The 27,515-nt window shown below is 27.9% G+C and overlaps 1 protein-coding gene and 1 long non-coding RNA gene across 5 annotated transcripts; one reads left to right on the top strand and one right to left on the bottom strand.

Annotated features, from left to right (window-relative positions):
* Window positions 1-1,719: 1,719 nt before the first annotated feature.
* Window positions 1,720-8,376, bottom strand: LOC147807785 (uncharacterized). 3 transcript variants are annotated; one of them, XR_015434584.1, is made up of 5 exons: window positions 8,208-8,376; window positions 6,961-7,040; window positions 5,817-5,906; window positions 2,812-3,037; window positions 1,720-1,881 (listed from the first exon to the last, which is right to left on the bottom strand). It is a non-coding gene; the product is annotated as an uncharacterized LOC147807785 (long non-coding RNA). The 3 variants fall into 3 exon arrangements; XR_015434582.1 differs by lacking the exon at window positions 2,812-3,037 and having other exon boundaries at window positions 8,208-8,360; XR_015434583.1 differs by lacking the exons at window positions 2,812-3,037; window positions 8,208-8,376 and having other exon boundaries at window positions 6,961-7,065.
* A 5,933-nt stretch (window positions 8,377-14,309) lies between these two features.
* Window positions 14,310-25,517, top strand: LOC107444034 (crustacean hyperglycemic hormone). 2 transcript variants are annotated; one of them, XM_016058081.4, is made up of 3 exons: window positions 14,310-14,332; window positions 18,185-18,395; window positions 25,281-25,517. In XM_016058081.4, the coding sequence occupies exons 2-3, from the start codon at window positions 18,193-18,195 to the stop codon at window positions 25,393-25,395; spliced, it is 318 nt and encodes a 105-aa protein (XP_015913567.1). In that variant the 5' UTR covers window positions 14,310-14,332; window positions 18,185-18,192; the 3' UTR covers window positions 25,396-25,517. The 2 variants fall into 2 exon arrangements, with proteins under 2 accessions (XP_015913567.1, XP_087021794.1); XM_087165668.1 differs by lacking the exon at window positions 14,310-14,332 and adding an exon at window positions 14,624-14,756.
* Window positions 25,518-27,515: the final 1,998 nt, after the last annotated feature.

Below are 27,515 nucleotides of genomic sequence, written 5' to 3'. Positions count from 1 at the left end.
TTACATGTAATCATGATTACATGTAATCATATATTTTGATTACTTGTAATCATTTTTGTTGTGATTACTTGTAATCATGATTACAAGTAATTGATTACTGTAATCAAAATTGTAATCATGATTACAGCTGTAATCAAAATTTTTTGAAAGTTGTAATCACGATTACAAGTAATTGATTACTTGTAATCGTGATTACAAGTAATTGATTACATAGCTGTAATTATCTGTAATCAATTACAGTTGTAATCGATTACTGTAATCAACGGCCAACTCTGGTAGATACTACTTTACAATATAAAGGTGTATCCATTGCTATTTTAATTATGTCTAGCGTTTATGAATTTGAAACCTGCTTTGTGTCGCTTAAGTTTTTCAGAAGATGATTTTCTATTTAATGAATTTTCCATATAACGAACTTATTATCGGGATTTAGCGACTTCGTTAAATAGAGGTCCGACGGTATATATATTTTGCAAAATAAATTTGGTTTTCATGGAATCATGACTTAAGAATGAAAGGAAGAAAAAAATATTATTCTACCCAGGTTAAAATTTTTGCTGGAATTTGTTTGCTAGACAAGCATATAATGCTATGTACCAGCTAAAATACCAGCATATACTACCATAAATCTTTGCTGGTTCCAGCATAATTACTAGCATTCCATACCATGAATTGGCACACTTTATTGCTGGTCCAGCATACAGAAACCAACTTGTGTTGCTTGAATATCTTGCTGGTCCAGCATAATAAACCAGCTTGTGTTGCTTAAATATCTTGCTGGTCCAGCATACATTAACCAACTTGTGTTGCTTGAATATCTTGCTGGTCTAGCAACAATCAAGACCACAACTTGCTTGTTTTTTATGCTTTACTAGCAATAATTCCATAGCAACAGATGCTTTTTTTATTGCTATTCCAAGCATAATTCTCTACCAACAGTTGCTTGAATATCTTGCTGGTCTAGCAACAATCAAGACCACAACTTGCTTGTTTTTTATGCTTTACTAGCAATAATTCCATAGCAACAGATGCTTTTTTTATTGCTATTCCAAGCATAATTCTCTACCAACAGTTGCTTGGAATCTTTGCTATTCTAGCATAAAAATCCGACCACCAGTTGCTTGAAATCCCTGCTATTCTAGCATTACTTTCCTACCACCAGTTGCTTGAAATCTCTGCTATTCTAGCATTATTTTCCTACCACCAGTTGCTTGAAATCTCTGCTATTCTAGCATTACTTTCCTACCATCAGTTGCCTGGAATCTCAGCTATTCTAGCATTATTTTCCTACCAACAGTTGCTTGAAAACTTTGCTATTCCAGCATTATTTTTCTACCATCAGTTGCTTCAAATTTTTGCTATTTATATTACTATTATTAATTTCGTATAATCTTTGCTATTCTAGCATTAATTTTCAAATTGTTGCTTTAAATTTTGTTATGTTTAATGCTTTCCTACTAGCAATTATTTTTACTCTTTCTGTACTATGAAGCCCACCTCTTAGGCTTGCTTTTTAACAGTAGGATTATTATGTGTGTATCTAGGATCCCTTTTTTTTTTTTTTTAACAAATATTAAATATGGTGCAAATATACCTTTTTTGATATTAAATAACAAAACCACAGCTGTATGTCTAACCACAACTCATTTAAATTTTGTGTAAAATATATAATTACCAGTAATCATTTGATTGATATTCATATAAGAGAAGACAAATAAGAAAACTTAAAAAATATTTATTTTGTTTAAGAATCATTAACTTTAGCAATATTAAAACATATATCCTGGATTTTATCAGATATATATCTGTTTCTTTTCTTCATAGCCTCCTCCATTTCTGTGGCAGTAACTCCTCTTTTCATTAGATATTCTCTCATCTGACCTGAAATAAAAATAAAATGTTAATATGGAAAAAGGCAAATAAAAATAAAAACAAGTTTTTAAAAAACAATAGCACTTGGAAAAGTCTTAACTTTGCTAAAAAAAATCTGTTTGTTAAAGAGCAAAAATATTCCAGCTGTGGATGAATTGATGTCTATTTCTGAATAGTTAAAAGCTGAACTTTGTAGTAGTTCTGGTAGTTCTTCAGTAAAAAATAAACAACAAATTTTTAAATCTTTAAAAAAATTTCAATTAAGACAATATTTTGTTTGAACTTTCACAATTTTAAACATTTATGTAGCATTAAGTGATATTTTAAACATCTTTCACTGTAAAATTTTACATTAAGTAGCAGGAAAGCTTCTGCAATTTTTTATATGAGCATGTTAGTCGCTACATTGCCTTTACCTGGGTGACGAGTATGTTGTGTAATCCCTGCCATTCAGATATGTATGACGTTCTTTTTTTTTCTTTTTTTTAAATTAATAGAATTTTCAAAGCAATTTATGAAATAAGCTCTGAAATATAAATATTGGATATATAACACAAAAATATATGCATTATACATTGTTGGTATTATCTCATTACGTCCTGACAATATTTGAATTTTGGCCTCATAAGAAACTGAAGCGAATACTCCAATAAAATAGTAAAGTTAAACAGCAGAATCTATGTTTTAACCAAATAAACACCTTTTTCGTATCTAAAAACTTAGTGTAGGGAAATATTTTATCAAATTTATAACAAATAGAACTACACTGTCTCCACTACTTAAATTAGCAAAGTTGCAAAAGGCAGAGAGCATATTGTAATTAAAACTGTTGTGATCAGGATTAATTAATGATATCAGAGCCAAAGTTAAAACAGTCATTTATGTAATTTCAATCAAACACATTTGTTAAGGCATTCATAAATTAATAAAATAACTTACAACTTATACATTAAAATAGTTCTCATAACACACTGTTACATTCCCAGTCTTTGCCAATGCAGTCAAAGGAAACAGAATATAAACAAACAATATGACAAATTTTGAGACTTCAAAGGAAGTGGTGTTCAGCAAGCGTGGAATTTAAAATAAAGAAGTCAGGCGTCAGAATATATTTTTAGTAAATGGATTGACATTTACTTTCCTTCTTTTGCTAATACTATTGACACTGAAATAAAATTTCAGATAATTAATTTTAATTTAATTGATTTTAATTCAGATAACTGGTAAGAAAGGCAAATGTTATATTATTCAAAAATTACAAAAATGTTAAAATCTCAATTGTGAGTTTTTTTGTAATTTTTTAATGCATCTATTGCACAGCAGTATACACCTTTTATGTTATAAAAAAAGTTTATCAAATGAATAAATACCTTACTCAATAAGCAATGCTTAAATATGCTAAGACCATTTTACAAGGAGTAACCCTATATTTATTTATTAGGAGGAATAACCCTATTAATTCCTTTTTTTTCTAAAAGATTTTCTGTAAAATGGATTGAGTAATAAACTCTCAAAATAAAAGTAAAATTTAAAGAGAAATAAATATTACTTGATTTAGTATATACTAAGGTTAGTTGGTTTAAATTAGATATTTTAATTTTTTTAATTACAAAGTCATACAAACATTGTTTTAAATTATTTTAATATTTTCAAAATGCTTTTTTTTACATTAAGATATTTTAACAAAAAATATTTAAAATTCATTTGTCTTTCCATTTTATATTTAATCTAATGCTACACTGTGTTTTTAAGAGGATGTCATACCATGGGAGTAACTTTTCATCACAAATTTTGTTTCGATTCCATAACTAGACCTGAAAAATAACTACGCACCACTGTGGGAAGTCAAAAAAAAAAAAGAGAGAGAGAGAGAGAGATGAAACTTAAATAAAAAAAACTAGTACCTTTTCCCAATCTTTATATGCATATACAGTCGAACCCCGCTATAGTGAACCTGGGATATAGTGAACACTCGGATGTAGTGAACTTTTTTAGCGGTCCCGTCCGTATTCCTATTTAAATAATGTTATTTTTAACGCTTATAGTGAACAGCTTAGAACTTGGAAACTCGGTTATAGTGGACTCAAATTTCATTTCTTTAAATATCTTTTTTAGTCCTCCATCTTTAAACTTGTAGGTGTTGGGACTGAAAATGAATGCATTCCTATAAAATGTGTCATATTACTCTCCTTTATGCTTATCACTTTTAACTATACTGTAATAAATGTCAAACAGATCATTTATCTTATACTCTCCCCTCCCTGACAAGCCTCGATTTCTCTCTTTTCCCCAAGCTTTGCTCTACAACTAGTTAACTTGGCCACCTGCTGAATTTTTGGAATTTTCTTATCTGTTCAAACCATATTCTTTACAAATCACCCCTTGACAATCAAAAAGGGGAACAATTTAACTCATTCTACAGCTGCTCTCTTCATATTCTTACATTATCTATTTGAGACAAGATTTTTATTTCAAAAGCAGTGAAAATGGCAAATTCTCTTAAGAGAAAAGCGTTTTCGATAGACGACGAAGTTAAAATTGTAAAGCATATTGATGATGGAGCCAATCAATCGACACTGTGTAAGGAATTTTCCTTGTCAAAATCTACAGTTACTAATCGAAGTGCAATTCTTGCGGCATACGACAAAAACATGGTTTCATCGAAAAAAATGCGTGGAGCTGAAAGAGAAAACGTAGAAGATGCTTTGTTAAGATGGTTCGAAATCTTGTTCAAAATGTAAAAATCTTGCATTCTTTGCACATTGTAGATAAGAAAATTGATGAACTCAATTTAAAATCAAATTGTGTTCAATCAAAAATCACAAATTTTTTTCATAAAAAATGAAAATAAAACTAATATTTAGCGACGTAATTACTTTTTCCATCAATTTTTGCTTTATTATCTGTTAATTAGTTAATAATTTTTTTAAATAACTTATGCAAAATTGCAAAGCCAATTTTCAATCATTCAACTGTCTTATGCAAAAAATATTCTTCAAAAAATTTGGATATAGTGAACCATCGGTTATAGTGGACACATTACTGAGTCCGCAGACGGTTCACTATAGCGGGGTTCGACTGTAGTATACATATAACCATTTAATGATCCAAAAACATCAAAATTGAGACTCAAGATAACAGAATTTTCAATTCTATGTCTCCATTATGACTTGTACAGTACTCTGTCAAGCTTTTTCTGAACGATACTTATTTTGTGAAAATTTAGACATAATTTTTGAAAATTAAAAATTATATTAAAAAATCAACACAAAATTATAATAAAAATATGGATTTATTGTTTCCTACGAGACACATAATAAAATTTTAAGAAAAAATACTTTGTGAAACGACCATTTTTTCCTGAAGTTGAATTTGTGAAGGTACCGCTAAATGGTAGTAAATTTGGCTTGGACAGACCCCTGTTGCAGGTAACTTAAATTTTACTGAAGGATCAAAATTTTGATGCTTCAGTATCTATCAATTTGGCTTGGAAAGATTCATGTGGAAGGAGAGTTCCATCACAATTCCCATATTTCAAAGTTGTAAGGAATAGATTAAATGTATTTTGCCTCTCCAAATATTTAAAAAGAAAGTTCTTTTAATTTAGTATGTTTAACTAATTTTTCACATATATTTTTATTGTTAAATTAACTTTTTATAGTCATATTATCTCTAATATGAATCTTTTGCAAAAATATATTTTAAACTAAGTAAAAAATGTCCAAATGAAAAGGACCTATTGCTATCAATTACAGAAAGAAAAAAAACGGGGGAAATAATTCTTAGAGTTTTCTTTTTCCGCAACATAATTTTGTTTAAAGTTTCCTTAAGCAAAGCAACCCCTCATTAAAAACAATCATCCCTCCAACACAAACACTAGATGGCGTGATCAAAACCTTGATTAACACCTAATTTTAAACTATATACTTAAGTACTTCACTTACTTCCTGCCAATTCTAACACCATAATTCTCACACCCTTCTGTCCATGCTGTCAGTTTATTGGCTCTTGTAATGTCCTCTTCAATGGATTTTCTAAATCAAAATAAAACATTCACATTATAAATTTAAAGTTATAAATATTCATAAAAAGAATATACATATTTCTAACTGAAATTAGAAAACATAAGTTAGTTACTCTAAGTTAAGTCATGATTAGAGCAAATGAACACATAAAGAATAAGTGTTAAAATTTAAAAGTATTGTTCATTGGTTTAAGTCTCAACTTAAATAAAAGTTTTTTAGAGAAATCAGCAATTTCAAAATTCATGAAGCATTCAAATACAAGCTTTTCCAAATATCCACTGATATTCATAGCTTTGAAATTTTTGTTAATATATTGCTGTGTTAATAAAGCAAAATTGCATTAATACTCGGACGGCAATAAATTATAGCATTTTCTAAATAACAGTTTAATAGAAAAAAATTTTTTAGAACTACGAACAAAGTAAAAATATGTTGTTGTTTTTTTTCATCCTTCATTTACGTCTTCATTACAAAAAGCGGTATTATTTAAAAGAGAATGGATTTATTTTGCAAAAAGCATTTCAACTAATTCCTATAAAATACAATCCTTATACACCATATTTTCATTATAATATAGGAATGTCACCTTTTTAAGTGAAAATACAGCAGGTAGATTAACTAAGAGCCACACATGTATTTGCTCATGTAGACAGCATATATGTTAATTTTTATGTTCTACGAGTTGTGATCATTAAATTCAGTGTAATTTTTTTATCAGTAAACTTGATAATATGTTTTCAGAAAATCAAATACTTTTAATTGTTAGACACAAAATAAAGAGCATGAAGAAGTGGTTATTATAACTAAAAGCACAATTCAAGAGTCTGAATATCGTATTAAATGTAATCAGGATTTTAATGACCACATGGCGATAGTAGTTTTAACTGTCTAAAAGCAGTCAAAACCCCATTTGAATTTATAAAAAATCAGAGAAAATAAGGTAAAACTAAGCGTAATCACTGAAATTTGCATAATAACACAATAAAAATATTTGCTTTTTTAAAACCATTTGAAATTTCACAGCAATGACAATGGAAAAAGCAATTGAGAAACATAGATTTACTTGTGTTTAGAAGCTTTCCCTTGCGTCATATCAACAGTCAGCAGGTTACATCTGGCTCACTAGTCGCAGGCTGAGCACCACTATAATATTTCAAATATAGAGCAAAAGATACAGCATTAAAATTAGAAGTAGATACCTACACTAATAAAAAGAAATCTAATTATAGATGAAAAAGCTGAAGATAAATTCAAAACACCTTTTGTGATAGCGATTTTATTTTAAGCAACCAACTTAAATTTTTTAAAATTTCCTACATTTTCTTTTTGTTTACTTTGCTAAATAATTTTTTAAATCCCTGCTGTGAATTCGTGAACTTATTATAAATCAATTTAAACATTTCTAATGTTAGCTAGAACAAAATAAAAAAAAATATTGATTACATTGATATAACAATGCTCAACAAAATTAATGATTTTTAAAATGTTTTAGTCCTTACATATTTATTAAAAATATTTTTTTTTAAATGTATTTACTTATTTAAAATTATACAAATGCCATTGACACATATCAAGCATGTTTTGCAAAAAGATTTAAAAAAAAATAGTTAGATTGAAAATAAATATTAGAAATAATTGATAAACATTCATAGACTCTTAATTTGTAATATATTTTTGTTTCTAAATCACAAATTTGAAAATTAGTAAATATATTGTTCATTATTAAATACTCTGAAATTAAAAACTCACACGTTTTGTTTACTTAATATTTCTATTAGAAAATTTTATCTTAAATAAAATAAAAGTTAATTTTTTTTTTCTTTTTACAAAACGCATTTATTTTAACATTACATTTCAATAGAATAGGTTAACAGCAAGCCAAAATTTTAATCACAACTGCGAATAAATAAATTTTATAATAAAAAAATTATTTTAATAGAAATTATACAAACGTTACTTTAACATTATCTTCAAATCCTTAAAACTATCATACTACATGACGTAAGCAATTAGAGAAATTATATATGATTTAAAAGCTAATTTCGTCACAAAAAAAATTAGGACTGTAATATAAATATTTAAGATGTAACATTTTTACTGTAAACTAAAATAAACAGAATCTTTCTTAAAAGAATTCAAAATGTAAATAGACTGCTAAGCCTATCTTGGTTGCAATTCAATGCTAATAATAACATTATAATATAGATAATAAATGCGTACACATTATTTAAATGAAACTCAAATCAACTATTAATAATAAAGTACGTTCAAATAAAAGTGATAATAGTAAATAACATAAAGAAAACTTACCACATTCACATGAATCTGCTGCCGCCATGCGTGTAAACCTTAGGTGTAAACAATCGGAGCAAGGTGCAAACGAGTTTAGTCATCAAGAAAGCGCACCAGTTTTACGGATCAAAAGTTGAAAAAGTTCAGTGATAATTCACTAATTGAAAGGAGTAAAAGAACGTTTATTCTACTTAGTCCCAGAGAGCATATTTTAATAGATTTTATGAAAATGTACAGCTATTTTTCTTTCTTATGTTATTACTAGGAATGCGCTTTTTATATCGTATATAAATATTTATGAGAAAAGCAACAAATAGAAAAAACAAACAAATTAACGCAATTAACTAAATATAATCGATGGAAAATAGTTTGATTAATTAAAATTTTCAACTTTTTATTTATTTATTTTATTATGAAACAAATTTATTATGACATTCAGTTATTTATTTAGTTTATTAAAAAATAGAAAAGCATGAATTTTTTTTTTTATTTAATTTCTTTTTTTAAACTATCTTGTATTAATTTTCGAGTTGTTTTCTATCAGTTATTTATGTATAATTAGGGATTCTATGTTCCTTGTAATAATAAATAAACATTTTAAAATAAATCTATACATTTAATAACTCTATATAAATATATTTAATAAAATGCAAATAGATAATGAATAAATCTATATATTTTATCTAGTTATTGCAAAGTATACTTTTAATTTAAAAACTTGTTTGTGAATAAAATGTAGTGTATTGGAAAATAGTTTGATTAAATAAAATATTCAACTTTTCATTTATTTATTTATGACACAAATTTATTATAACATTCAGTTATTTATTTAGTTTATTAAAAAATAAAAAAGCATAAATTTTTTTATTTATTTTCTTTTTTTAAACTATCTCGTATCAATTTCCGAGTTGTTTTCTATCAGTTATTTATATATAATTAAGAGTTCTATGTTCCTTGTAATAATAAATAAATATTTTAAAATAAATCTGCATATTTAATAACTCTATATAAACATATTTAATAAAATACATATAGATAATAAATAATTTTTTTATCTAGTTATCGCAAAAATGTACTGTATTTCTTAACTTTACATTAAGTAAAAAAAAACAGTTTTTGATATTTGCTTTCGAAAATAATGACAGAATTGTGACAATGACAACAATTATGAAAAAAAAATATATAAATAAAAATAAGGACAACATTGTTCTAACAGTTTTTCTTTCTCTCTTTTTTTTTATGTACTTGCACATTAATTAAATACTGACTAATATGAAGATTTTATTAAAGCTTATTGACGAAATAACACTTTTAAAATCACAGTGATCAAACTTAACACTGGATACTGCAAAGATCTCGAAAATTAATTAAACTGAACAATAAAGAACACATTTTTAATAAAATTTTAAGTACTTTTACTAATTTTTTCATGAAAATTTTCCTATGTTACGGTGTGATTTGCCGAAAAAGCAAGCTACGCTCATTATCAATAGGTCTTTCAAATTTATTTTAAACATTACATAATTCAAGGTATTGAGCATTTGATTTCTAAAGCTGTACGAGAGCTGTGGGTGATTCTTATGGATTTCTAAATATTAGCGTAGCTACTTTTGGGGCACCCAGGGCAAACACATTAAGCGGAGCAAACACGTGGAACACCCTCAATCTCTGGATACCAAATACTTTTAACAGGTAATGAAATATCTTTTTATTGAAAAACTATTTGGGGATCCCCTGGGCATTGTCCTGTTTTCCCAACTGTTCAGACACCCCTGTTTCTTACGACACAATGGCAATTCAAACAGGCACTCATACTTTACCGCATCTTTAGAATTGACCCCAGAGGGCATTTTCATTTTGGTTAAAATAGTTTAAATGTTTAATAGTGAAAACGTGAACTATCAAATATTACTTTCGTTATAAAGTTAACACAACAGTTATATTTACTAGTTTGAAAAGAACTAAATGGGAGACAAAAATATGATTCAGGCAGAGTCGTAGCACCAGAGTTGCACCCCGGGCTATTGGCGACTGTTTGAGAAACATCCCAAAGGATTTGAGAGAAAGTTTTTTATTGTTTTTCATTTAGTTTTTTAGATTTTATTTTCAATTGCAAAATTCCTTAAACGGTAACTTGTTTAATAATCGAAAAAGCACAATATTCATTTTAGAGTAACTGCGGAACATATTGACTTGATATGATCTCAACATTGTTTGCCAAGATCTCAACTATATGCTTGACACAGGTGGAAAATCTCAAGAACCATTCCTACTGCATAAAAAATATTTTCTTTTATGGTTTTTGGTTATGAGAATAAGAAACTGATTAATGAAATATCTTTTCCGACGAAGAATTTACTAATAAGGTTTTGTTTGAATTTCCATCAAATTGGCATATGTAATTTTTGCGCATGCAGCGTGAATAGCTCTACTGACCAAGCAAGAAAAACCACGTGGGTTAACTTTTCACTTGTTACGTAGCCCATTGTCTTTATAAACATTAACTACATGCTTTATAAACCAATTGTGGTGACGTACAAATATCTATGACTTTGACTTACATTATAAAAATAAATTGAATGTTGTATGTCACATGGTGATTCAAACGAATAAACGAAGGCTTGTCATATTATGATTTTATATTTTTATTTTATATTCGTCTTTGAACAGCCAACCCAGATAATAATAATACTACATAAATAAAATTATTACACAAAATAATTATGTGTGTTCATTCTGAAAATACTTACAATTTTTATTAAATGCACATTTTGCACAATTAAAAGGCATTATGTAAAATTAAAAAAAATATTTGCTCAATTCATGTTCAGCATCACTATATGCAAATGAATATTTTTGCAATATGTAATAAAGATGGACTATGTTTTTATTTTTCTCGTTACACGTGAAAAATAGGTTAATTTAATTTTGATCTGTACCTCAGAAACATCACTTCAAATTAAAATCGGACATAAATTTGAATGAAAGTATCTTAAGGGAATATATTTTTCGGCAATATTGACTAAATTTTCTTAACGTGATATTCTATGTAATGTAAAAAGTCACGGGCCTTGTTCTGTTGCTGCCTAAGAAATTCATTTGGCTATAAATGTCAAGCTATATATTTTAATGATTATTTTTTATGACTCAGTTATAAATGTATAGTATTGATTTAAATCTCTGTTAAAATTTCTCAAATAGAACTATATATGAAAATGCTGGCTATTTCGGTTAGAAAACCTACTAAATTAATTTTAAAAAAAATTCCATATCATTTTTATGTTCTTAAGCAACCTCATGTTTCCAGAAAACCTTGTAAATAGTATGTTTTGGTTAAATTATAGCGAATGCAATATTTAATTTGAATGTAATCCCAAAAATATTTCTAAATGAAGCAAATTTAAATACATTATGTATTCCAGCGATAATGAACTTGTATTAAAGTTAGATTCAGGTTGAAATTTCTGCTATTTATTTGCTAGACAAGCTTGAAATGCAATATACCAGCAAAAAAAGAAAGGGAAAAAAACCCAGCATGATCAAGCAAAAATATTTGCTGGTACCAGCAAAATTACTAGCATGTCATGGTATGTATTGGCACACTTTATTTGCTTGTCTAGCATACAGATACCAGCTTGTGTTGCTGGAATATCTTGCAAGTCTAGCAACCATAACGACCATCACTTGCTAGTTTTCAATGCTATTCCAGCATGAGAATTCTACCATCGGTTGCTAGGAATTTTTACTATTCCAGCAAGACAATTCTACCATCGGTTGCTAGGAATTTTTGCTATTCCAGCACGAGAATTCTACCATCGGTTGCTAGGAACTTTTGCTATTCAATTCAGAAACATCACTTCAAATTAAAGTCGGACATAAATTTGAATGAAAGAATTTTAAGGGAATATATTTTTCTGTAATATTGACTAAATTTTTTTTAACGTGATATTCTATGTAATGTAAAAAGTCACGGGCCTTGTTCTGTTTCTGCCTAAGAAATTCATTTGACTATAATGTAAAGCTATATATTTTACTGATTATTTTTTATGACTCAGTTATAAATGTATAGTATTGATTTAAATCTCTGTTAGAATTTCTCAAATAGAACTATATATGAAAATGCTGACTATTTCGGTTAGAAAACCTAAATTAATTAAAAAAAAAAATCCATATCATTATTATGTTCTTAAACATCCTCATGTTTCCAGAAAACCTTGTTAATAATAGGTTAAATTATAGCGAATGCAATATTTAATTTCAATGTAATCCCAAAAATATTTCTAAATGAAGCAAATTTAAATACGTTATTTATTCCAGCAATAATGAGCTTGTATTAAAGTTAGATTCAGGTTAAAATTTTTGCTATTTATTTGCCAGACAAGCTTGAAATGCAATATACCACCAAAAAAAAGAGAAAAAAAACCCAGCATGATCTAGCAAAAATATTTGCTGGTACCAGCAAAAAAACTAGCTTGCCATGCCGTGTATTGGCACACTTTATTTGCTTGTCTAGCATACAGATACCAGCTTGTGCTGCTGGAATATCTTGCTAGTCTAGCAACAATCACGACCATCACTTGCTAGTTTTCTATGCTATTCCAGCATGAGAATTCTACCATCGGTTGCTAGGAATTTTTGCTATTCCAACAAGAGAATTCTACCATCCGTTGCTAGGAGTTTTTGCTATTCCAGCAAGAGAATTCTACCATCCGTTGCTAGGAATTTTTGCTATTCCAGCATGAGTTTGAAATCAGCATATTTTTGTTACTGGTACCAGTCTGAATTTTGATGAGCATGCATGAATTTTGTCTTATATGAGACTTAATAAATATACAAACAATACTTTTGGATTGATAACAACAAAGTGGAACAGTTTTTACCGCTTTTTCCAACTAAAGATAAAGTCTGTAAGGTTTTTATTTTTAACACATAACCATCTGGAAGAGACCTTATGAAGAAGCAAACTGCTTTGCATTTTTTATTCTTACATTTTACAAATTTTGTATTTATTTACTCTCCATAATAACAATTTTATAATCTTCATAATAAAATTGAAATAAGTTCTAGGGACCTACTTTAAATAAATATAACAAGGTTTAAGGATTTGATAAAAATAAAAAATTCTGTTTTCGCCTAAGCTGTCTGTAGAGCACATTAAGCTGGCAAGTATAAAAAAGCATGTAATAGATTGTTAAGGAATATCTACCTCTCCATGCTTGGGAGCCAGCTAAAACAGCTTATAAGCATGACATGCTTCTACATAGCATATCATGCTAGTACGATGTATGCTAGGTATCTAGCATGTGATGCTGGCAAGCAAAAAAAAGCATATAATAGCTTGCTAAGGTACCTACCTAACCATGCTTGGGAGCCAGCTTAAACAGCTAATAAGCATGAGATGCTTGTACATAGCTTATCATGCTAGTACGATGTATGCTAGGTATCTGGCATGTGATGCTGGCAAGCATAAAAAAGCATATAATAGCTTGCTATGGTACCTACCTTACCATGCTAGGGAGCCAGCTTAAACAGCTAATAAGCATGAGATGCTTGTACATAGCTTATCATGTTAGTACGATGTATGCTAGGTATCTAGCATGTGATGCTGGCAAGCATATACTAGCATGAAAATCTAGCAGACCTAGCAATACATAGCAAAAACTAGCAAATTTTTGTTGCTAGTACCAGCATGAATTTTGACGTGGGTATGTATGATGCCATTTAATTTAGTAACAACTTGGAGATTTAAATGTTTACTAATTGTTGTACTTTAAAATATTGCTGCCGCATTTAAAAAAAATGTTGGAAATGAAAAGAAAATATTTAAATAAAGCTTTTTTCAACATTTTCCAAAAAAAGACATAAGAGGATGCTTTTGCTTCAGTCAGTTTATACCAGTAATACATTTTTTAAAGCTGTAAAAATAATTTTTTAAGTGTATAATAAATGCAGATTCTTGAGAAAAGCGCAATCCTTTGAAAGTGGTATCTTTTATTGTCAGTTTAGGAATAAATTATGAATAAATATTGTTATCTTAATCTCGGAGAAAGTAAAAAGAATTTGATTATGGAAACCACGTAAACAACATTTTTACGATCTTCTTTTTGAATTAATTACACTCCCAGTCAAAGTAAACTCGAATGGTAAGTATGATATGTGTCTGAAATTTGTGTGACATTTTTCATCCTTCTCTATAAACATATGTATCTAAAATTGAGTCTATCGCCCCTGAGATACATTTAATAGATCGTTTTCTCTTATATTTTTGGAAAAGTAATTTCAGCTTTTGACTTATCTCTAAAGGCGAGGAAAAATACCAATGCCAATAACATAATTGGAAACTTTTCCTAAAAAGTTATTAGTTCATCTTGTTTTCCCTCTCCATAAAAATCCCTAAGGTCAGCTACTAAATAATCTGTAGTAAATAACCACATGTCTTAACTATATATGCGAACGCAAACGCGTGAGGTAATTATCAATTTTACCCATAGGGAAATGAAAAAGTATATATATAATGTTTGATAGAGATGATAAAGTCATTCAGATAGTATTTTACTAATAAGGAAAGTAAGTTATCATTTACTTATATGATTTATGACTTATATGATTGCATAGTTTTTTTTTTTTTTTTTTTTTTTTTACAAAAACTGTAAGTTAATAATGCATACAAATTTTAAAAGTATTGTTAACTGAGTTGAATAAAATTAAAATTAATTAGTATTAAAAATTGCCCTTTTATGGTAAATGCGAATTCATAGGGTATGTTATATCGATGACAAATATGGCAATTGACAAATAATTTTTTCGATTTTTATCGAAAAAAATACTTTAAATAAGTTAATTTTATTTAATTATTCGACAAATTTATATTTAATTATTCGAAAAATTTACTTAAATATTTATATTATATAAATATTATATTATATAAATATTATATTATATAAATATTATTATATAAATATTTATATTTATATATATATTTATATTATATTTATGCATTAAAGAAAATTTATATTAAAATAATTGACAAATATCATGTCCCAAACCTTTATCAAAAACAGTTTTTTTAAAGAAAAACCATGCGTCTTATATAAGAATAACAGTTTACGAAATGCTTTCATCACTTTTAATTTATATGGGCACTAATGAAATGAAAAAAGTTACGTTCTTTAAAGGCTTAATTTGTTAAAAAAGTAAGAATCTTTATTTCTCGTCTTTGTAATATTGGAAGCTATGTGAAAAATAATTTTTTATATGTTTATGATAATGCATTAATTTTATTTTCTTCAATGTCTTTCTATTTATTACTATATGTTTAAGTCGAAGAAAGATATTCTTAAGCTTTTAAAAATTTTAAAAATTCAGAATTTAATTTTAGGATAAAATTAAGTTCTTAAAAAAACAATTTTAAAACAAAGCTGTATTAAGTAATATTGCATATATTATTAGTTTAAATTTCGCATGTATGCATATATATGAATAACATTATTTTTATAAAACTTCTGCTTTGATTTGATTGTTGAAATTTCCGAATTCTGTTTATTTACAAATATTTTTCAGACGTGTTTTGAATGTTCCTTCTCTAAAAAAAGATATTCCATTTTGTTTTCGCTTGCATATTAGAAATATATAGATTCCTTTAAGAATGTTATAGGAAAAATATATATTAATTATAGCAAATACTAGCATGCGTCATTATTAAAAAGATATAAAATAAATTTAAATACGTTTCATATTAACTTACATTCATCTTCACATGTCTATGTCATCTTAGGTTTTAAATTTTTCGTGAATAATAATCTATATCACATATCTGCATTCATTTCTGAAATGACCTTATTGAATAAAGCATTATTATGAAATAATCAATACACTTTCTTAGTATTGAGATATTTATTGATTTATCATAAAATAGAAACCATTTGTTTGTAAAAAAAACAATAAAAAAATATCTAACCTATTATATTGATTTACCTGAATCAATCTGAAAAGTCTGTCTTTCACGCAATATTACATATTGCTTGAATTATTTCAGTAACAATATGAGTTTTAATGTTATATAATAATTTTTTAGTACCACGAAATAGAAATTTTTTATCCATATTCATATCCATATTTTTATCAATATTAATTTCATTAATACCCTTCATAATGTATGCTGGATTTCCTTATCTTATGTAAAATATTAATTTTTGTTTGACATGAATCTTAACAGAAATGTGCATTCAGGTGCATCCTGTGCAGTGTTATATTCAGGATCTTCTGCAATAAACGTTTTTTTTTTTTTTTTTTTTTTACATATTTTTTAAAGAAGAGTCAAAATGCAGGGGAGATTTCCGTATCGTGATCTGTGGCAAAATAATCGCCACGTCTTGGCAACTTCCGGGCAGCGGCCCGAAGAAAAAACATCACAGAAAGGGATCAACTCAAAAGGTATAACTCGTAGCCACGATCCCCGGTGAAACATACGAGTATATATATATATATATTTCTTTTTTTAAATTGCAAGTTTAAAATCTTTTTGGCACCTTGGCGATTGTAGTTGGCGCGACAGATCACGATACGGAAATATCCCCAAAAAGTATACATTAGATACACACACATAAATTAAAGAAATTTCTTATTCTTAGAATTAGTTTTCTCGACCGATTTCATAAGATTTTATTCAGTTAATTGAAATTTCGTAGTTTGAAATGACGTGAAAGTTTATACTATTCAAAACTTTTCCGATCATTATTTAGCCTAAATATAATAATAAATGATTTAAAAAATAATTATTTATGCTGAAATATATTTGCATAAACGAGTTTTACTAAACGTTATTATTTCGCTTCAATAGTTCCAGACGTATGATGAAATATGCAAAGAGTAAAAGCAACTTTAAGGAATGCAAATTTTTGGCATTTGGCAGTTCTTCAATATAGGTACTTGCAACGCGCGAAGAAGAACGCTATTAAGCCCAACCGCGGGAGCGCTGAAATCACATGACTGGGCCTAATCACGTGCTTGTGCTTGGTGTATTAAAGTTGTAACTATTAGACTTGGTTTATTATCACGCTTAATGAATTTTCGGATCAGATTTGATTGGATACCTGCAAGCGACGTCACGCGTGTGTGTCCAGCCTGGTTGTCTTTTGAATCATGACATAAGCGAATCCACGATTAATTACACGATAAATTTTCCTTTTCTTTTCTTTCTTTATTTTTATGCATTGTACTTCCCAGAAGTTGGCATTAATCGATAATATAGCATTTATTTTATAATATTTTTTCCGATTCTTCATAATTTTAACTTCAGTATACTAACAAATTTATACAAAGAACTATTAATATTTCTAAAACAGACTGACACGAAAATACTTGCACTCTGGTTTCGATATATCATATATACCTACAAATTCATACAGATTATTAATATTTCTAAAACACACTCATACAATTATTTCTAAAACACCCAGAACGCTTGCACTCTGGTTTCGATTAAATTTCAAGACACTTTCATTTCTGTAACATACACACACAAGACATCTTATCTTAATTTCGAAATTTTAGATTTGAATACTTTATGCACACTGATGAGTGAATGAAATATATCGTTAATATATCGCGGTGCTGATATTTGTTTCTTCTCTGTTTTCGCATTATATTTTTTAGAAGTCGACATTTACCGATTATTATATTTAACTATTTTCTCCCCGATTTCTCACTATTTCAATAGTAGCATGTCTGCAAATTTATACAAAGAACTAACATTACTTCTGGAAAACTAACATTACTTTTATTCTATTTCTAAGGACATTGATCACGAAAAAATGTCACCCTGAAATTACTTAGATTACAAAACTCTGCGATTTCTGTAAAATATAAATCCCACCTTTGAATCTTTTCGAATTGAATACATTACCTAAATTATGCACAGTGGCATCCAACTTGAAAATATTTCTTAAACTTTGAATATTTTTTTTAGTAATTAAGTTATTTATTTATTTGTTCAGACAGGACCATGAAATATATTTTCCTGCCCTCCATTTTTTCCGTCCTCTTCATCGCAGTGGCTATTACAGCCGAAAGAGATGTCGACAAGAGGGGTTTTTCTGACCTTGGCTGCATGGGCGTCTATGATAAGTCGAAATTCGCCAGACTTGACAGAGTTTGTGAAGAGTGTTATCAACTCGTCAGGGAATCTGACGTTCACACATCTTGCAGGTATGGTCCACTCTTTGTTTCTGCAATTATCAAGATATAAGGTAACGGTGACAGTATTAGTTGTGATTCGTAAGTACATGAACCTAGAATCATTTACTTAAGAAAAACTAATTTTTTTAAAATACATTTTGAGAACTTTTATGGAGATTTCACACTCTTTTACGTCCGGCCACCTTCATTCTTCCACTAAAATAGACCATCACCGGGCAGTCATCAACTGGCCTCTTATTACTTCCCCCACGAGAAACTTTCTAATCCAGGTTCTCATTGGCATGCGGGAAAAAATTGCATCTAGTGAAAATGCTCTTTATGCAGGGCCGGATTAAGACCTCTTGAGGCCCTAAGCACTGAAAATATTTCGGTGCCCCCTCCTCAACAAATCAAATATATCTAGTACTAAGTCACGAGTTAATTCAAAATATAAAATCAAAATTTTTTGTAAAAAAAAGTATTTATTCAAATTAAATAAAAATATTAAAATAGAATCAATTGAAAACTTTTCAATTAATATTAAAAAAATAACTTATGTTTGTGTGTATGTACAATGTGTAAAAAAGCAAACACTTCGAATAACTTATGATCGAAAGTTTGAACTTTTATATACTAAGACTCAAAATACTTTAAATTAAAAAACAGGCAAGTACTTTTTCTAAAAAAAGCATGCCTTTTTTTTCGATTGATTCGAATTCTTGACTCTCGAAATAAATAGCCATATGTCGAGAATTTTTCAACCCAACTAAAACATTTTAGCTCACAATAATAAAATTCATTTACCTAAAAATAGTTCATTCTAAAAATAATTTTTAAGAAGTATTAATCATTTTATATTATTTTATTTATTAACAGAATAGTCGAAAGAACTTTAAATTGAAAATTTGAACAAATGTCATTTTGAATGACAAAATACAAAATTTAATGTGTACTAAATCAATCAAATAAACCTTAATTATTCAATTTCAAAAAAGTTATATATTTAACATTTAATTTCTCAAGAATTTTTCGACAGATTTCGTTCAAATTTTATATTTTACCATTTAAATAAATATTCTTTAAAATTATATAAAAATTTGCATATTTTTAAATTAAAAATTGCTCCGACCATTAATAATAAATAATTTTAAAAAAAAACTATTTTTGACAGGGAATTATTTTTAGGTTAATGAATTTTATTAATAGTTGCAAAATTTTTTCAATTCGTTTCAAAAGTTCTCGGGACATGGCGAAATGCATGAAACCTGCAATTGAATAAAAGAGTCCAAACTTTCAACCTAAAAAAACTTTTGGGATCTTAATTTCCATATTGTGAATACCATCAATATTTTGAGAAGCAAATATCCAAATTCAACAACATTTATATATGTAGGTAGAGGAAGCACGTTTGCCGGATTTCATAACTTAAAAAAAAACTTCTGCCCCAACTAATTAACATATTTTAAGTTTGGCCCTCAAACCCTTTGAGATCTAGTAAGTTAAAATCCAATCATTAAATCAAGAGTTATTCAAGTTTTTTACTTTTATTTTATTTTACGCACTGTATATAATACAGCATAACTTTTACAAATAATAATGCTTTTCATTATTCCTTTTTCCTTATTAAACCTAATATATTAATAATGATAGGAAGAGGGGGAAAATAGTGATGAGTAATTTTATAAATACAACAATTATCTTTAATGATCCTATAAAATCTGGATTAAAAATCTGAAATGAACTTATTCCATAATAACAACTCACTCTAGATTTCATCTGTGGAAAACAGAACTAATTATCTAATAAAATTATTACTATTTTGTTCTATATTTTGGACATTCTCGTAGTTAGTTGACCTGTCAAAGTCAAAGGTACAGAGGAGCTTAAGAGTAATAAATTACTATCAATTAAATCTTAATTTGACTATTAAAAAAATGACCTTTTAGAAAAAATGATAGAAATCACTTAAAACTACTGCATGAAACCTGTACTTGAAATTCTCATAAGTGATAGCAGAAACTTAGGTCTGAAAAAGCTGTTCAGTAAATAAACACTCTGTCCTCAATAAGTAAATAAATGCATAAACAAAATACTTTAAATAACTATAAATTCAATGATCAGATTTTCATTTACAAATTCAGAACATTCGTGTTTTTATAATACAAAAGAAAAACATAAATATAGCAACAATGAATATAATATAAAAACTGAACTTAAATAATAATCAGTAGAAAATAACAGACCATCATTTTTAATTTATTCACTTTTTTTGTGTTACGATATTTTTTATTCCTGTATGTATACGCGTACATAATACCACATAAGTTTTATAGAAAATAATTTCAGGTTTGGAAAAATATAATCATAAATGTAAATAATCATAGGTATGTAATTTTATTAAACCAATATTTATCTTAAACCAACTAAAATCTACTTTGCATACTAAAATTTTATGTACTAAATATTTTACATATTCTTTACAACATTTAAAGACAAATTCTTAAAATAAATCAAAATAAAATTTGTGTATTGTTACCTAAAATTTTTATTTTAAATCGAATAACTATTTTAATTATAACTTCATAGAATGAAATTTATTTCGATAAGATCATTCATTTAAAAAATTTAATTACTTCTTAAAACTTATAATACGGCAGCCCCTCTTAAAAAACATGTCACATTGTATTTTTAACAAAAGCTTGAAATTTATTTTTATTGCTTTTGAGTATTATTGTGTAATAGAATGCTTAAATGTAAAAAAAAATTATATAATTTTTAATAATTGTAATTTTATTTTTACATATAAGTTTAATTTTTTATTATTAAAATATAATACTATAGGAAAATTAAACTCTTCGCTTATATTGATTTAGACAAAATCAATATTGATCGATAAATAATAATTATTGATAAAATTATTTGAAGGATTTAGCTACTACCTGAAGCAACATCAGTTTTACAATATTACAGCATGCTTTCAAAAGCAATAGTTTAGAATAATGTTGTAGTAGAATAAACTTTTTCTGTGCATTCATGTAGGATTCAGTGCACTCACGTTCTGTGCATTCACGTATACACGGGGGTGTGTAAATACGTGAAATTAGTTACTGATTGTAGCATAAATAATGTTATTGGTTAAAAATTATGTCAATCAAGAAACTTTTCTTTTCCTAGACCTCCCACTTTCTTCAATCTTATAAGTCACCATTTATTTGTATATCTACCCCCCCCCCCCAACTCGAAAGGAAGACAATTTGAATTTTCTGAAATATGCACCCTTTTTTCTTTTGAAAAAAAAAAAAAGAAGGGGGAATGAGTCCCCTATAAAGATATCTGAGATGAAAGGATGTTCTCTGTCTGTAGTAAATCAATTGCTACGCTTGTCTTATCCTTAAAGTGTTTCCTCTCAGAAAATTTAGCTTTGTATTCTAACACATATGTTGGTGACAATCACGGTGGTCCTTTTCAGGAACCTTCGAATTCATGGAATCGAATGCTGGCAACATACAGATTTTGTTGTTTTACTGGATTGTTTGTTATAGGCAGAAAGCAAGATCAGGTTAAATTGAACCACGTTTCCCAGAAGTCTATTACTTATAATAAAATAACAGGGAACAACAATATTTTTCCCACTAGTTTATGTAGAATGACCAATTTTTATTTTAAGAAAAAATTAATGGATAATGGAAATACCTTAATTAATTATTTATTTATTTCAATCTGATTTACACACGAACTACAAGTAAAAATTAAGCACAACTAATAAAAATTTTTTTAGTGACAGAAATAATATTATTATATTCAAAATATTTGCATGTTCAAATTATCATCATAATAAAAGTTGATGAAATTACACACATATATTGTATATATATATAATCATTATCATTAAGGATTTTCCTTATTAGTTATTAAACATATTTTAAAATTCAGTTAATAAAAATATCTTTCTTAAATTTGCTATTTATTTTTAATTTGAAATTTTCAGTACTTTTCTTATTTCTTAATTATAATTTTTACAAATTTCGTTATAAGATGCACAAAATATAGTTTACTTGCACTAAACAAAATTCAATGATTAAAAATTTTATTTTATTGCTACTTATTTCTTACATTTGCTTTCAAAATTAAATTAGTTTTAATGAGTACTCTTCTTAACGTATTTTTCAATGTCAACGAACATCCGGTTCACATTGAGAATTTACACATTTTTTGTGCTCAACTTTTATAACATTTGTATTTATATAAGACTCTAAGGACTAAGGAACCTATAATTCTTTCCTTATTCAAAAACTAGCTGCTTGCATTCATATTACGTAGTATATATTTTAAATCTTAAAATCTAATTTCGTTATTTGATATATATAGATAAAAAAAATCATAAGTGATGCGAAGTGGGTGGTCATATTTTTCCTAAATTTAACCTCTCCTCCACAAAGAAATTTCGAAAAATGATACCTAAACACAGCTCCTTTTTCTTAATTTAGTGAATAAAAAAAATTATTTGACGTAAATTTTTGAAATAAATTTTTGCAACACAACTTTTACGTAATTTGATGACTTCTTTTCCAGTTGCAATGAGAATATAATTAAAAATATAGTATAAGCAAATATTTTATGTAGTATAAACTAAAACATGCGCAGAAACTGCAAACATGCACAACATAGATTTGTTTTTTCACATCAAAAATCAAATTTTTTACATCATCAAACCATTGCATCAAAATTTTGTAAATCAAATTTTTTTTCATAAAAATATCAAATTTCTGGAGTATTAACTTCTACAACTGCGAAAAATGTTCTGTAAACATGAATCGTAGCAGTATGTTATGGAATCATTGTAATGGATAAATAAATAGAGCTTTTATCGCATAGAAATTCACTACCTAATTTCATTATAAGACCGAAAATTTTTGATACAAAACATCTTTTGTTTTTTCTTTTTCTTTTATTATGTGAAATTTCGTACTTAGAAATGGTTGCTATCTACTCTTAAAATGGAATAATAAATTTATTATCAATGTTTCAAAAAAAAAAAAATTTACTGCGAACATTTAGTTAGGCTTTGTGGTGCCCCCCTATCCTCTGGTGCCCTAAGCACGTGCTTAGTGTGCTTAATGGTTAATGCGGCCTTGTCTTTATGTCAAAGTTAACTAAACTGAAAAAGATGCAAAATCTTTTGACTATCGGAAATAAACTAATTATGTTAAGATTTATTTTCGAAAAAGACAAATAACGAAATCCGAAAACATTTTGATTTCATCCGAAAATTAAAATGACCTTAAAAGCTTATTCACCTATAATGTTTGTCCTTTTTAGTTAATTGACAGATTTTGGCAATAATTTTTCTCTTAATAGACTACTCATTTATGACTCCTTCACAGGGGCCTCCCAGACCGAGCGCTATCACTCGCCAAACGCTATGCTAAGCGTGGAGGTCGCGGGTTCAAATCCTGCTGTTACCCTGAATGTATCTTCAAGCTGTTCTTTGTATTGCGCTTTATATCCTTCTATTTGACAAAGGTTTATAAGCCTAAATTGATCACACAAGCCTACAAATGTGTGTAGTCCCGCAGTGGACTGATCGTTAAGACACGGTTCCCAGCAGATCACCGAAGTCAAGCATCACTGGCTACGGTCAGTGTGCGGGTGGGTGACCACTTGGATCAGTCTGCGTAGGAACCGAGGGTGTGCGGTATTGGTCCTCGTTAAACTGTCCTACCGTAAACTTCGCGCGCAGGTCGTTGAGCTACCGAAGCGGGGGTGCCATCCCCTCTGCAGATGATCAAAATTGTGATGGTATGTCTTCGGATCATCCTCAGGGATGTTTCCCAGACCGTTGCCAATAGCCCATTGTGCAGCTCTAGTGCGACGTAAATGAACAACAACAACAACAGCAACAAATGTGTGTAAATCCAATAAACCAATTCATCTATCATATTAATGATTTCTTTTCAACAAGAACGCTAGAATTATGTATCAAAATGTTTTTTTTTTTTTAAGAACTATCAAAAATTTTGAAACTTTATCAGAAACTTTGAAACGTACAGTTATTTTATTCGGATTTTCGAATGTAACTTTATGTGTTTCAAAATATTTTTTTTTCATGCCAGTTTTAATATGCTCATAAAAGTAGTCACTCGATAGGAGGGCAAGTGACTCATAATTGGGTACTTGCATGCTACGTTACGCGTGGGTCAGCCAATCAGGTTCGATGCACATGCGTGACGTCACTTGCAAGTTTCCAATTTTTAATCCGAAAATTGATTAAGCCTGATAATAAACCCAAGCCTTAAAGCTGTAACGTTAACGAGCCATGCACAACCATGTGATTGGACACAATGATGTGATTAGTTGCAAGTATCTAACTAATATTATTTTACTCGTATATAACTATTGTTTATGAATGCAATATTTTAATCAAATCATTGACATTATCAAGTGACTGAACATAATCAAAAACGTTGGTGATTTGAAAAAGCTACTAATAAATTTTTCTTCTCAAATTAATCAGAAAGTTTTTTAAGTTTTCATATTGCAACTGAAGATATTTTCAATAAGGCTAAATCAGTATTATATATTTACAATGAGACAATAATTTAAATAATGTGGTAAATTTTAACTACAGAATTAACTTACATTGCCATAAGGGCAGTGTCTATGATGTTTGAGGAATTTCCTGCTGAGACTAGTTTTAGTTGTTTAGCAATCAAAGATAAAAATTTGGTATTCTAAAAATATGCATCAAGGGTGATCTTTATGAAACAGCCTATACATAATCTTGTAAAGTGAAAATATATTAGTAAAGTTTAAATTTCGTTTTTACTCTTTAAAATGCAAAATACATTTAGATAAACAGTACATTGTTTTCCGGATGTGATATGAAATTATAATTCAGTTTACTTTAATTTTTAGGTCAAACTGTTTCAAGAATGACTTCTTTACTCAATGTGTTGACGCATTATTACTGCGAAAAGATCGATTGCAATTGGATTATATGGTAGATCAGCTTTATGGAAAGAGAAGATAAATATAGCTTAGAACAGCTATGGGATGTTGAAAAAATACTGTTGATGTTGAATGATAAGCAAAATGTATAACAAAGCACAAAATATTTTCTTTGAATAAAAATGTATGGTGCAAATTATTAAATTTGTGGTTATTTGTTTCAAGGTGCATAACATTCTACTTAATGTAACAACTTAAAATAAGACCTTGATAAGTCTGTCAGGCCGAACAAGAGGATTGTTTTTAAAAATGTTTTTAAAATGAATGTTTCTGGCCTCCAGTTTAGAACAGATGGTCAAACCTGCTATTTCGTTTATAAGACGGGGTTCAGAATTAAGCAGTGTATTATTAAGCAAACAAATTTCATCAGTCTATCTGCTGCACAAGTTTCATAAATTTAATTTTGTTTGCGAACTCAAATAGACCGAGACAGTGGCCGGAAAAATTACGTTATTTTTGCAGTCTACAGGAACTACTTTGTTACAAATGTAGTTAATTACAGCTACGTTAATCTAGTGACTGCAAACTACTTTGGAATTTCGTAACTACTTCACTACTTTAAGGAGATGAACTTACATTAAATGTAAGGGAATAATTAAGGAATATTTATCAATTTTTACTTGAGAAAGTTTGTTATTCCAAAAAATTTTATTCGAATTTGTTCATTTGATCTTCAACTTTCTTTGCTTTTCTCGACAGCGAATATTTAATTTAAGAAATGCGAAATTATTAAATATTTGAAATCTTTTAATTGTTTAATGCTCCCTTATTTCCTCAAAAAAATTTAATTAGAATTAGGTCACTCGATTCCTCTAAAAAATTAATCAGTTTACACCAGAAGAAAATGGTGAGATTTTAAAGGAGTTATAATGTTAATTTTGCTTATATGAAACACTAAACATACAATTTAGCCCTTGTTAAATGCTTTGATACAGGAAACAACCAAGACTAAAGTCATTTTTCTTAAAGATTTGGCAAAATGATTGGTCAATATTTTGAATCCTTCAGGTTCCATTAATTGTTTCGTTATTTCTTGCTCTATAGTCATTAGAGCTAGTCCAGATCAGAAGTGAAAAATAGATTTGAAAACACAGTTGTCGCATATTATATTAAATTATGGACTTTTATAGTTCGAAATAAGGAAGCTTTATTAATGTATTATTATCATTTTATTAATATAACAAAAGATGTAAGAAAACATAATTTTAAAAGAATACAGCAATATCTATATAATTTTTTTATTGACATTAGTAGGTGAATGAATTAAAGTAAGTGATATTAAGTCATACAATCAAAACTAAATATTCTAAATTAAGAAGAAAGGTATTTTAAAACGAAAGTATTTATTTAAAAATAAATACAGAAAAAAAATTATTATTTACTTTGATTTTTAGACAATTATGACAACTGATATCTACGCGCATAAGAATCAAATTATTCAAAAATATGCCTAATATTTAAACGCAAAGCACTAAATGTGTGCATTTAAATTATTAAATTGTAAACTTTTTTCTAATTAAAAATTAGCATTACCAAAGAAGTCAAAAATTATAAAACTTTGTTTAATAAATTCTTATCTAGATAATTAAATTCAATAATATTTAGGTCTTAAAAATATAATGGATTTTATTTATTATCTTTCCCTTCGGTGCCCTTGAATCGCCCCTCCCAAGGATTTCTTCAAAATTTGAGGTGATATTAATCAGTATTTCACGATATCAGTAAATATTTACATGCTTTCCCGGGCTTATAAGGGTAAAAATTGCATATCTCGAGCAAGTCGGACAATTTAATTTCCGAGCAGTACTCAAAACAGTATTTCCCTAACAACTTCAAATTTACGCAATCATACATAAGGTGAGCACTACATAAATAAAAATAAACTTTAAAAGACTAAAAATAAACAACCAAAAGGGAAAAAAATGTGGAATAAACCAAACCCTAAACAATTAAAAAAAATGCAAAATTTAAATTACAAGGAACACCAAGACATTTTTTACTCTATTCCTTATTTTAATTTAAACATTTGGCCAGACCAGTGACGCTTAGATTGAATTATAAGTATTCATAGTTAATTATACCCTTTTATTTCTCCCTTAAGTATAAATTATTGTATGGTAATGAGTTTCTCTCATAGAAGGT

The sequence above is a fragment of the Parasteatoda tepidariorum genome, chromosome 6 (genome assembly GCF_982258835.1).
Source record: "Parasteatoda tepidariorum strain Cologne lab strain chromosome 6, Ptep-v5.0, whole genome shotgun sequence".
Taxonomy (NCBI): Eukaryota; Metazoa; Arthropoda; class Arachnida; order Araneae; family Theridiidae; genus Parasteatoda; species Parasteatoda tepidariorum.
Note: the sequence above shows the minus strand (reverse complement) of the source record. Positions and strands in the feature narration are given on the sequence as shown.